Source organism: Eschrichtius robustus, chromosome 8, assembly GCF_028021215.1.
Source record: "Eschrichtius robustus isolate mEscRob2 chromosome 8, mEscRob2.pri, whole genome shotgun sequence".
NCBI classification, from domain to species: Eukaryota; Metazoa; Chordata; class Mammalia; order Artiodactyla; family Eschrichtiidae; genus Eschrichtius; species Eschrichtius robustus.
In genome coordinates, this window is record NC_090831.1 from 130,443,852 (window position 1) to 130,457,171 (window position 13,320).

General features: G+C 53.5%; 1 protein-coding gene across 2 annotated transcripts in view; it reads right to left on the reverse strand.

The window, feature by feature from the left end:
* Window positions 1–13,076, reverse strand: part of VIPR2 (vasoactive intestinal peptide receptor 2) — a 69,616-nt gene extending 56,540 nt beyond the window's left edge. For both annotated transcript variants that reach the window (XM_068549789.1, XM_068549788.1), the window contains exons 1-2: window positions 12,928–13,076; window positions 10,446–10,545 (exon numbers count right to left, since the gene is read on the reverse strand). In XM_068549789.1, the coding sequence (XP_068405890.1) occupies window positions 10,446–10,545; window positions 12,928–12,990 (163 nt within the window). In that variant the 5' untranslated portion in view covers window positions 12,991–13,076. The remainder of the gene's footprint in view (window positions 1–10,445; window positions 10,546–12,927) is intronic.
* Window positions 13,077–13,320: the final 244 nt, after the last annotated feature.

The window sequence follows — 13,320 nt, forward strand, 5'->3', positions numbered from 1 at the left end:
ATGGAGGCACCTGGGTCAGGAGGGCCTCACCAGGTCTTCCTGCAGCAGGAACACTGCAAGTTCACACGCCGTCAAGGGCACCAACGTGGGCTGGCTCTTCAACATCCCCCAGCTTGTAACTGAGTCCACACAGCACATCAAGCCTTCGGGTGTGGACCGAGGCCCAGGGCCACGCAGCTTCCTAGGCCCCCTGTATGAGAACCTGGATTTTACACAGGGGCAAACCCAGGTGCCACGACAAAGCTCCGACTCCAAATGCCTTTAGAGGGCTGCAAGGAGTATTTTACCAGGAACTCATTCTTCAGACAACTCCTGGACACCCCAATATTCTGTCTAGCTAGGGTGCTACAGTGATCCCACCCTTGGTGGGCTAGAGGCAAACTATGAAACAAGGCCTGGGAAAGACCATTTGGGGGGACAATACCACCAGATGGCACCTCGATCAAATCACTTTGGAACTTTGAATGTGGAAGTAGCAAAGTTTAACTTCAGTTCAGACAGATTCCATTGGTGGGAGTCATATTTTGGGACTTGAACTAACATTAAACTAAGACTCAAAACCCAGAACTAACCAAAGCTGTTAACTGAACAAAATAATTTTTCAAAGGAACATACAGAGATCCAGTTTGAACCTATTTAAAGAATATGCTGAATCCAATAAACCCCAAACATCAAAATGTCCTCCAAACTGAGCTGAGTGAACCTAGTGCCTGCGGTCGGGGTCCCGGCCAGCACAGCTGCCCGAGAACTGACTGCAGGTCCCTCCGAGATGGGCCCAGCACCTTCACGCCTCTCTCCCGACATCCGTACAACGGGGGCCCTCGGGAGTCCCGGTGAGGTCCTGCAATGGGGTCAGTTTAGGAAAACTGATGGGGAGCTAAATTTGTGCAGATGCTGTGCCTTTCACCCATCGAGATGTCTGCTGCTGTCCTTTGTACAAATCCTCAACAACCTTCCCTCCAATGTCTGTGACCACTTGGGGCATTGTTGGTGGTGCCACATGAGCTCCCAGGCAGGCAGAGCCGAGCCGCGTCCGACAGGGGAAGTCTGGACTCAGCTGACAGGCTGGCACTGGATGCGTGGGGAGTCCTGCCATGTTATTCCCAGGATAATCTTCCGTGGATTTATGAGCAGGACTTGGGTGACGTCCCGGGATCGAGCCGGGACATCCATCTCCCAGTGCTAAGACAGATCGGCCTCATACAGTACAGCAGCCAACAGCTGCGCACGCCCCCCAGGGCAGGACGCCTGGCTGTGGCGTCCACAGCTCCTGGCCAAGACCGGCCTCGTGCGGGACCATCCTCCCAGGCTGTGTGCGAGGGCTGGGGGCCCGGGGCCCCTGGCACGCCCACAGCTCAGTGCCCTGGGTCCCATCGTGCTGGCCCCTCCAGCCCCGTCCACCCCGGGAGCTGTGCCGGGCCCTCAGTCCCCTCCCTCCTCCTCCTTCTGGGCCAAGCCCTTCAGGGCTGCCCTTGGCCACTCCTCCTGCCTCCAGGACCTGCTGCCCCAGATGGTCCCACTTGTGGGCGGTCTCCAGCCTCCCTCCCAGCCCCCCCTTCTGCCTCTGCTCAGGCTCCCCAGAACCACACCCCCCGAAGGCGCTCTCCCCGGGCCCCAGCTCCTCCTGTGTCATCTTCTTTCTCCTGCGTTCCTGGGGTGGCTCCCCCACCGCCATGCGGCCGTGGGACCATCTCCGCCACCATCTCCCTGCAGCCCGGCCTCTGCTCCGCCAGCCTCCCGTCCTCTTCCGTCGAGCACGCCTGCGTCACCTCCACCTGCAACGTGACCCGCTTGCAAGGCCCCCCCAACTCCTCTCAGAAGTATCTGCTCCGTGAACCGTCCCGAAACACAGCTCACAGCAGACACCCCGCTTTTCAGAATCCCCTGGGGCCCAGCTCCAGGTTGCGGGTCAACGCTGCTCTCCTTCCTTCACCCACGCATTCCGTGTTCGCGTCCCCAGCCCTCCCGGCGGCTGGACCCAGCTGCTCTGTGTGCCGACACACACCTCTCCTACCTGCCCGCACGGCCAGCCCACCAGCTCCAAGCTCTGGAACAAGCCCCAGGAGCAAACGCTCCCCACCCCCCCGAACTTGGTGAGCTCGGGTACCTTGCACGGGGCCACGCAGGAGCAGAGCGACAGCGCTTGCTGGGGGGACAGCAGGAGGCACGTGCTGTCCTTGTCACCGGGGCCCAGCGGGCAGCCAGGAGGCCTGGCCTCACCCTCAGTGTCCTCTCAGACAGGCCTCAGTCCTTCCCTTGTAGAGAAGGAAGTAGCTGTAAGAAGTCAGAGATTGCTTGAAAAGCGGTAGTAACCCTTCCCTGGGATGGATAAGAGGTGCCTTGAAAGTGTCAGTTCTTGAGCTGCGGGAGCCCTACCCAGGGCAGGTCACAGCCAGGGTGATCTTTAAGTTGCAGACATCTGGGGTGCTCTGGGCCCTGATTCAACGTCCTGCACTGTGGGGCCTCCGCCTGCAGCTGAACCCCGGCCGCCTCTGACGGTTCCTGTTGATACACAGAGAACCAGGCGTGTCGTGAGGAAGCTGATGGCCAGGAAATCGAGGAGGGCTCACCAAATCAACGTGCTGCCCCAGGCCCCAAAGCCCTCGCCGTGGGCCGGAGGAGAGAAGGGGCTGATGTCACTAAGTGAGTAAACTGGTGGGGATCCTCATCCCAAGGGGAAGCTTCAGTGGGAGGTGCAGACAATCAGATGGACATGAGGTCAATCTCCCTGGAGCCGTAAGGGTTCAGAGGAGGCCCCTCACCTTTGAAGCAGGCTTTGGAGAGGGAGAAGACCTTCATCTAAAGTATGCCTCTCTTTCTAAGATGCCAAGTATGGCTTTGTGAAAAGCGTGCTTGACTTAGGGTCCAGGGAGCTGGGCTCTGCCACCAGCTTGGATGAGAGACTGGAAAGTCCACTCCCATTTCCTCACCTTGACGGGCTGACGACCACCTTCCAGCATCAAGATTGGGACCCCCAACGTCTGCTCTGTGGACATCTCCCATCCTTGTCCTGAGAGTGGGCCCTCGGAGCCTTCCCTCCACCCTGGACACCGGGAAGGGTCTGCACGTCTGCTCCTGGGTCAACAGACGCCGGACAGGAGGGTCCTTGGCAGATGCCTTGGTGCCCAGAGGCTGAGGGGCACCTAGATGGGCCCCCACCCTGGAATACAAGAGGGTGCGCTCGTCATCACGAGGAAGGCAACACCAAGTGCAGAGGCCACGGAGGCTGGGGGCCTCGGCCAGGCGGCGGGAGGGGTCGGGTGGTGGTGACCAGCTGCGGGTGGAACAGGGCTACATGGAGTGAATCCACTCCAGGGCCGAGCACAGGACACACATGGACGCCAAGACCACGGTCCCCGAACACACCGCAAGTTTATATAGTCAATTACCAAAGTACTGACCACCAATCAGCTTATGATCAAAAAGCTTCCATTCTTCTTGGTAGTTTCCCCACTCACCGTTTTCCTGCCTTAATCTCCGAGTAGAGATAAAATAAGTCCTTAGCCATTTTTCTGTCACGGTCAGCTTCTGGTTCAGAGTAGACTGATGTTATTCCATGTTCAGATTCTCCGATTTCCCCTCAGAAATCCTTCAGTCCTTTGGCTCGAAGCCCTGTTATCCCCGCTCCCCACCCGGTGCATCGCCATCGGGGGCTTGATGTGGAGTTCCCAGAGGCGATGACATGTCCTGCCCAATTTCTCATCACCCTTCTAGCCTGGTATCTGCTCAGTAAGAACATGCTGGAAAAATCAGTGAACGACAGAGCCAGCCAAGGCTCCAGCAACGACAGTCCACTCCATGATCCAAGTCGACCCCCCAGGAACAGGCCCGGCTACGAGGGCTCAGGGACAACCACTGGAATGGATGCTTGACCCAGAAAACTCTACAAAAACTCGCAAGTGAATGGGTGCCCGGGAAGGGCTGTGACCGGCCCAAGCAACCAAAACATGCACAGCTGAAGCCCCAGGAACCTGAGGGGGGGGGGCGCGTGGCTGACACGTGTAACTGTGCCCCCATCGTGGCAGCACCAGCCACGAGCCCACGAGCCAGCGCCAGACGGCGGGGACTGCAGCCGGGACAGCGGCTTCACTGGCCGCTTGTGACTGAAGTGCGGTGTGCCGGGGAGCCTCCAGCAGGCTCTCCCACCCCAGAAAGGGACCGTGTGCTTTCCCATCACAGGACGCGAGACGGTGGACCACAGGAAACCACTCAACGGGCTGGAACCTGCACCGCAGGCTCACCTGGAGGGGGAGCCGCAGCCTCAGAACCAGCAGAAATTAGAAGAAATTGCATACAAAAAGACTCACCCTAAGGAAAAAAACAGATCAGGCTGTTTGCCTTATCAGCTCAAAGAGCTATTTGGACGAGAACAAGAACGTACCTACATCAGAGAGAAAACTGAAAGGGAATAATGGGCCTCACATCACGCTGACCTCAGAAGGGCAGCAGGCGCCCTCGGACCCACATGGATGTAAGGATGTAAGACGGAGGGAAGTCTGCTCACACGTCCCACTCGCAGGTCAGCTAAGGACCAGGAATAGACGCTCTTCAGGGAGAGGGACAACCACCACCACCTGCCCTTGGGCCAGAGGCAGCGCTGCCTGGGGGGGGGGGGTCAGAGAAGAGTCCCAGACAAGGGTCATTCCCCCTCGGCGGGGGGGGGGGGGTCAGAGAAGAGTCGCAGACAAGGGTCATTCCCCCTGGGGGGTGGTCAGAGAAGAGTCGCAGACAAGGGTCATTCTCCCACGGGACTTTCTGAAGAGAACACGCTCATGAAGCTGCCTAGTTTCCTCTGTGACAAAGAGGTGCAGGGAGGAAAGACGAGATGAAAAGTGGGATGTAATTAGTTATATTCTGTGTGACACAACCACCACAGAAATAAGCAAGTCTCTTAAAATGATGTTATTTGGTCATATGAGAAGGATGTTCCGATTTCATGCATAGTGGCTGGAAGTCAACCCTCAATTGCTGGTGAAATATTTTATTGTCATGAAGAAATGCAGTCACTAGAGTATTGCTTGTAAACTACCTAAAAGTCCAGGAGCCTGGGACAGACTAAGGAAATCTGTTAGAATACTACATAGCTCTTAAAAGGAAAGTATAAACCAATTCAGAACGGTTGCCAAATACATTGCTAAAGTTAAAAAAAAAAAAGGAAAACAGAGTACAGACCAGAGCTGGCTTCCATCTGCACAGTGAAATGGGGAGGGGTGCACATACACTGCGCACACGTGAATTCTAAGAGGGACGGACACACATGCTGTGTATGTATGGCATTTTTTCTACGTGCATATATCACGATTTTTAATATGAAGTTTTTCATTAATTTGTTCAGCAAAAGCTTATTTGACACCTTTTTAAGTGCTGTGCAGGATCTTGTGGCTGCAAGGACAGTGGACAACGTGGTAGAGGGACCAAGAGCACAGAGTGGGGAGTTACGGCCCAGAGGCCACAGCACGCCCTGGAGAAGAGAAGGAGGACGTGCACACCTACTGAGAGCCGCCCTCCTGGAGCTGGGGACACTGCATGGGCGTGTCTTGGGAAAAGGCACTGGCAGCTTTGCTCCGGGCTCTTTTTGAGGACGGCTGTAGAGCAACAGCCTTGGCAGACAGAGAGTGCGGCCCTCAGGCTGATCTCAGTAACCAAGAATGCATCTTCCTCTGGAGCGAAGTTTGGGCAGGACACCAGCAGCCTCCTTGTGACACTGGGGTCTCCCAAGCTCAGGGCTCCTCAGCCAGGACAAAAATGCACCGTGGGCCTCTCCACACAGGTCCTGAGGGACTTGGGGAAAAGGGAACCCACAGGAGTGGGAACGTGACGCCCACACCGCCCGCTCTGCCAGGAGCAGGTTACCTCTGATGACGCTGACAGGGCCTGTGCCTTCTGCAGGCACCCAGGAAACGGTGGCAGGGTAACCTGTCAGCTTGAAGGCGGCAAAATCCAAACCCGCCACAGCTCCTTGACGAGTGGATCAAAATTAGTCCAGTATTCTTTGTTTAAGAAATGTCAGAGAAAAGTAAGTTTTTTAGTCTAGCACCTCCCGGGGCCCCGGTCTTGAGCTAATGTTCACTGTCATACCCACCTCAGCCACGCACCTTCAGGACCCGGCCCAGACTGTGGAGCTGTCAAGAAACATAGGTTCCTCCTTGTCCTTCCGAACTATAGGCCACATTCCACCACCACCACCACCGCCCCCCCTCCCCGCCCCGATCTGGGCAAAAATGATGTAAAGTCACAGGAAAGTTCCCATGTGACCCACGCACAGGCAGGAACACGGGGCAGAGCTGGAGAGCTGAGTCACTGCTTACCACCACGGTCAGCACCCCCCATGCGGGGACAGAGCTGCCTTGAGCTATATTTTCAGGCATCCATGGCCTGACTGCCTCACTGGCAGGATTAAGTTAGTCTTAGCGATGAATCAGTATTAACTCACAAAGCTCTAAATACCTCCTAAGCTTTTCTTTTCTACAAAGTGAATCCCTTGAAGGGGTTGAGAATTAAAATTGGTTTTGTCTAGATTTATGTGTTGGTTTGTTTGAATTTGTTTTGGATTCAACATGTAATAAAAAGAATTCCTTGTTAGACTTATACAAATTATCTCAGTAGAACTGAAAACTCGTTTTTTGGCGTCTTTGGTGTTCTTTCACACCAATTTCTTGTAGCTCCTACAGACCCTCAGTATTTCATCTCACTTTCAATTTCGTGAAGCAGGTGCACACTGTTGACCCTCGAAATCGCTCTCATCCCATCCAGCTAGAAGGCCTTCACTTCATCTATAGTATCTTCATTCTGGTAACTCATTACTATTTATATCCTTGGTATTCGAGCCATGCAGATTTCAAAGAGCAAAAAGAAAAACGGGAATTTAGAACACGAGTTGCCTTTCTACAGAAAGCCGAGGGCGCCAGGCCGGCTACCGTGGCGCCACCTCCTTCCCGAGGGCGGCCGCCATCCGCGAGCTCTTGCCACGGGTCAAAGGTGAAAGGGCTCAGGGGCAGGTATTTTTGCTGTCGAGCTAATATTAAAATAAGAGCCTTCAATATAAGAAAATGTCCAAGGACTGACACTTGTCATTGCAAAGACTTAAGGACACCTTTCCCCACAGCTCCAAACAGGGGAGATGTTTGATGGCCTTTACCTAAGATGTTCTTTCTGCTCAAGCTGATGCCAAGATCTTCCCAGGCTGTGCCGTCCACACTGTCCAGCACGTCTGTGTGGGCCACACACAGGTCACCCTGAGGAACGCTGGGCCAGGCAGCAGAGCCTGCGAGGGAGCCCTACTGAGTGTTTGAAACATCCCGGCCCATCTATGCACCGCGAGGGGCTCCCCAGCTGGGGCCCGCCTGGCCCAGCTGCCACACAGAGAGCAACCTGGCAGCTCAGGCAGCGACCACACAGGAGGTCTGCCTGCTCCTGCAGAACTTTTTAAAAAGTACTAGTTGCAAACTTTAAGAACGGGAACATTTTACCTAAAGTTTGCATTTCTGACGTCCTGTGAAAATAGGAAGCTGGGCAATTCGGCGCTTGCATTTCTCCACAGCAAGAAGTGGGTGGTGAGGGACATTCCCCACATCCCCGCGGCCAAACGTCACCCTGCCCGGCCACATGCCACAGCTCACACTCGTGCACCGCTGGCCCGGGGACAGGGACAGACCCGAGCCCTTGGAACGAGCAGAACTAAAAGGGCACTGTTTTGAGCTAATTAAGGCCACACTCCATCTACCTGAGCCAACCAGAGAGGAAGAGCCTTTTTATCAAAGAAACCTGATCAAGGACCACACATCCTACTCCACAATGGACGGAACCAGCCTCCTTGGACTCGCCCTGTTCCTCCAGGTGCCGCGTCTGTCCAGGTGAGTCGTGGACACAGACGTGCAGGTGCTCCCCCTGATGCCCGGTCAACCCTGACTCACCGCGAGGGGGTCTCCTCCAAGGCAAAGTCACGGCCAAACTCCATCCCTTAAAAGTTGTGTTCCCTGCCGCCTGCTGTGCCAGTTTAGTCTTGTTAACAAAATGTTCTTGGTGAGTATGGGAAATGAAGAGTGACAAGAAAGGAACACTAAGATGGTATTTCGGGAGATTTCCCCGAAAACAGCAGTTGTGAGAGGGGCGAGGGGAGGCGAGCAGTTCCCAGGTGAGTGAGGGACAGGAGGGCTGTGGGCAGAGGATTTCTCAACAGTCACCAACTGACTACAATTCGGTCTGCCTTCCATTATGTCAGCGGGAAAGTTCTGCGCCCTTCCTGCTTCGCCAGTGTCTGCGTGTGTCCGGAGCCTGTGGCCAAGGGCCTGGCAGCGTGTCCGGCGATGGCTGTAGGAACTGGGGGTACTCAGCCCCGGGAAGAGGAAGCAGAGCCGTGAGCCCACTCAGTGCCCGCAGATGCCCCACATGAAGAAGGGGTTCTGTTCACGGCTGCCCCCAATTCATGCCAGTCAGCGGACGCCGCTTACGGGCAGCCCCAGAGCCCAGCAACTTGACTGCCCAATGATGACGTGAGGGGGCAGAGGCCCCTCCCTCGGGAGTCTCCCAACAGAGGTCAAGGATCACCCACTGCGGATCTGGTGGACAGTGCCGCCCCCCCATTCAGGAGGCCTCGTGGACGGTGTGCTGTGCTGACGGGACCTGGTCCCTGCCACTGACCAGATGCCCCCAAGGGTTTCAGCCTGTCTCCTCTCAGCATTTAGCTCCCCTAAGTCTCTTAATTTTCTCTGAAGGGAACAGACCTCAGTGGCCATGACAACTGTCTTGTCCTGAGACCCTGGTTGGCAAGACCCGGCCTCATGGACCCTAGTAGCTGGCTAGTGGTCACACGCGGCTTTGTACAGGGCAGATCCTCAGGCCATGTTTGAGCCACCTCGCTTGCCCTCCTCTGCACAGAGTTCGAGCAGACCTGTTGGAACACATGGCTCTCGGGATCTCGTGTGCACTGCAGAATCACAGGCCTTGAAGGCTGGAAGGAACCCTAGGGCCAGAGTCTTCATTTTTCAGCCGAGGGAGTGGAGGCTCCAGGGGCACAGGAAGGGGCACACCAGAGCTGCTGGCCACCTATGAATACCTGAAATGTGTGGTCCGAATTGTGATGCACCGTAAGTGCAAAATGCACACCAAGTTTCCAAGACTTAATTTTCCAAAAAGTAAAATTTCTCATCAATATTTTATATTGATTACAAGTTAAAATGATAATGATTCAGATATATTTGGATAAATAAAATATATTTTTAAAATTAAAATCACATGTTTCTTTTCACTTATTTTAACGTGGCTACTAGAAAGTTCAAGATCACCCATGAGGCTTGCATCCTGCTTCTACTGGGCAGCACTGGTCTAGAACAACGCCCACATCTGTGACTTCCCATCTGAGGTCCTCTGCAGGACACCAGACTTTTAACACACGGTTGTACTTTGATTTTAATTTTTTTTTCTTGAAGAGAACAAAATAATGACAGAACAGAGAAAAAGAAAACTGAAGGACAAGAGGTTTTTGCTATTGTTTATGATCTGGATGTTATCCCAGAACCTTCAAAGTTTACAGACATGAGAAGGTGCCCAGGGTGAGTGCACGTTGTCCCGGCATTGCCTCTGGGACGTAGAGAAATAAAGTCAGCAAGCTCACTGTACTCATAACCGGTCTGTTCTTCAGGAAAGCAAAAGTCTCATTTTCCTGTTTGATTTCTGATAAATTCCCACCATTCTTAACTGGATCAAAATCATCTGTGATGTAACTAAGAATTTTAAATGCAAGAAATCGGATAAATACTCATTCCATGGAAAATGGAGTTGCTTTTGCAAAGCGTAACAACGCCCATTAAATTACTTTAGTAGGGCTTCCCTGGTGGCGCAGTGGTTGAGAATCCGCCTGCCAATGCAGGGGACACGGGTTCGAGCCCTGGTCTGGGAAGATCCCACATGCCGCGGAGCGGCTGGTTCCGTGAGCCACAATTACTGAGCCTGCGCGTCTGGAGCCTGTGTGAGCCACAATTACTGAGCCTGCGCGTCTGGAGCCTGTGCTCCGCAACAAGAGAGGCCGCGACGGTGAGAGGCCTGCGCACCGTGATGAAGAGTGGCCCCCACTTGCTGCAACTAGAGAAAGCCCTCACACAGAAACGAAGACCCAACACAGCCATAAATAGATTAAAAAAAAAAAAGAAATTACTTTAGTAACTGCTGCTATTATCTCAGACCATGGAAACTATTACTGTTAAGGGTGAGGCTTTCTTTTAAAAGGTTTGTGCGAATGATCCCCTCCCCAAACACACCCCGCTGCCCATTACTCACAATGCTATGAGTTTTGCCAGCAGTTCATTAAAAAACAGTGGAAGCAGACTTTTTAAAAAACACACAGGTGACCTTAAACACCAGTTTTCCGAGTGAGGTGCAAGCTACTTGCATGTCAGCTCATCCACACCATCCGGGGCACAGTCTCACTCACCAGGCATCTGCCTTACCTTTGTATTTTTCTGTTTGAGCCCTTAGAATCTCTGCACATCTTGTTTCTTCCTCCTGTATTTCCAGATGAAATCGGCATTCCGGGTGAATGCTGTTCACCTGCTCAAGGTTAAAAGAAATAGAAATAACTGAAAATTCCACTATAATGGGAAAGTCAAGCAAAATTTCTACATAAAAGCCCCCAAAACCTCACAGTTCTAAACTACTTACAAACTAACACTCATTTAAAAGCAATCACGTTCATATTTTGGCATGGTTATTTGAAAAAAAGCTTCACTATTTACTTTGTAAAGGAATTAGTAAACAAATATAAAACCTGATAGAATTTTTTTTCTGGGCAGGAAAACAAACTTACTAACGTAATACATTTTATGTTGTTAGTACTAATTTGGTGGCAATAGAGCTCTTTAATCCAATAATCTTTCAATATTCGAGTCCTCCATTTCATAGCCCTTGATTTAATCAAAGTAAATACATGTTTACTCATAAGCCCATTCTTAATGACTGCACACAACCCCAGACGCCGGCATGCTTCATCTAAGGCCAGGCTCTGCGTTCACTGGAAAGCCCTAATAGGACAACTTTATTTTTAGAGGTTGCAGGTCACATTCAAAACTGAACTTTAGAATTTGGTGTGAAGGAGCTTTTCAAAAAGATGAGGGGTGAGTAGGGAGAGGCCTGGGCGAGAGTCACAGCACTGAGGCTTCCACTGAGCAAGAGGTGGGGGACCTCATGTCAGGCTCTATCACGGGAACTAAAGACGCGACACAAATGGTGACGAACATTGTCCATCAATGTGCGCAAAAGACAAAGCCACATACTGCTTCAGTCTTGGAAGGTAATATTCTCTGGTCTTTATTTTCACAAAGGTCCAACGTTCTCTTTTTTTATTGCCACCTCCCACCACCCACAAATACTCACGCTGTAGGATGGAGCTGTGCCCCCCGCTCTCATGTAAGAACAAACTTTTTATTAAAGAAAACCATACTCTTGCGTATATTATGGCCATCTATGTTTAATTATCCTACTATTGAAATAAGTCAATAGAATTCTAACCAGGAATAACATTTCCTAACGAAATTAAGAGGAGAAACTTAATGCTGAATACTTTAGCCACATTTACCCTCATTTTTAAAGATCTGAAGCTTGGGTTCCCCCCCCTTCCCCCCGGCTCATCACTGGGCAACCACCACTGTACAAACTCCCGGTTTCAAGCAGGCTGTATTTTTCATACCTGAACAAGTCAATAGCTTAAATTTCAGAATTAGGGAAATTATTTTGCCTTAAAAAGAAAAATGGATTTTTGTTAAGGTATTAAGAGACACCATGATATCTGACATTCTCGGAATATGCACAGCAATGACTTATTTTGGGACATCCTAGAAGTTAAAGCAGCATTAACCATAATAATTCCTGGTGCTTTTAACTAGCTCTTTCAAAGCACTAAAATTAGTAGGGAGGTTCTTATCCTCACAGCATCCCTCTGAGGGAGGAAAGACTCCGTTTGTCTTCACACTAGACAAGGGAGTTTGGCAACCCTGAGGGGTGGGCTAGGTTCATGCCCTCCTGGAACCCGAAATATCCTCAGCAATTACAACTTTCCCTAAATAGCTCCATCCTTGGCTTCACAACCTTAAGAGGGGATTATGAGTCAATACAGACAGTGATCTGGCCGCAATATAAAATGCGAAATGTGTACACACGCCAACACTGACTCCAGTCTGGCAGAGAGGGAAGCAGGAAATAGGGTTCACAGTTTTTGTGGTTTTTTTTTTAAGGGTCTTCAAATAAAAGGAAGAATTCCTGAGAATTAAATAATCTACAAATGCACTCATTTAACAAATTTCTATTCAGCATGTCGTTTCTTCCGGTGCTCTTAAATAATGATAAAAAAACATCAACTTTCTGTAGCTACATCGCGTCTCCCTGGCACACACTTAAACAAGACAAAAAGCAGCAACAGTACTAGCAGATGGAAGGGGAAGTAGTTAAAGACAAAGCGAACTCCAATTTCCCTCGGAAACGTGAGGCCTGCGGAGGTGACCAAGCCCTACCCACCCCCCGACTCGGGCGTCCCTGGACCCGCGAACCGTCCTCGCCGGCCACAGCCTCCGGGAGGACGCTGCCGGACCCGCTCCGCTGGGAAGGGCGTCGAGCAAGAAACTGGATCCGCTTCCCAGCGAACCCGGGACGGCGGAGGGGACAGAGCAAACGCAACCTCCCAGCCTGTCTCCAACCCGGCCGGGCGCGGAGCTCGGTTCTTCGCGCTCGGCGGGGAGGGTCCAGAGCGTCCCCGGCGGCCCTGCTCCCTCCCGCGAGCCCGGCGGGCGGGTGGGGACCCCGAGACCTGCCCCGCTGCCCGCGCCCCCGGCCCAGCCCCGCGGCCGGACGCGGGAGCGCAGCGCAGCCGGGCGCGGGGGCGCGCCCGCCGGGCGGGGGCGGCGCGCGGGGCAGGGCGGGCGGCGCCGGGGTCGCACTCACTGGGCCGAGCAGCCAGCCGCAGCAGGTCAGCAGCGCGGGCGGCAGCAGCGCGGGCACCCTCATCCCGGCTCCGCGGCGCGGACATGGGCCGGGCCGCCCGTGCGCAGCGACGCGGCTCCCGCCTCCCGAAGTCCTCGCGCGGCGCCCGGCGGCTCCCGACGAGTCCCCCGCCCGCCCGGGTTGTGCCCCGAGGCGGCCGCTCCGCCCCCGCGGTACCCCGTCCCCGCCCCGCGCGCCCCGCGCCCCCCGCCCCCGCGCTCCCTTCCGTCCCGGCGCCGGGTATCCGCCCCACGTCCCGCCCCGCTCCCTTACCGGCCCCAGTCGGTACCCCCTCCCCGCGCCCCTGGCCCCTCCCTCGCAACCCCCGGGCTGGGCTCGCTCCCCCGACCGTTC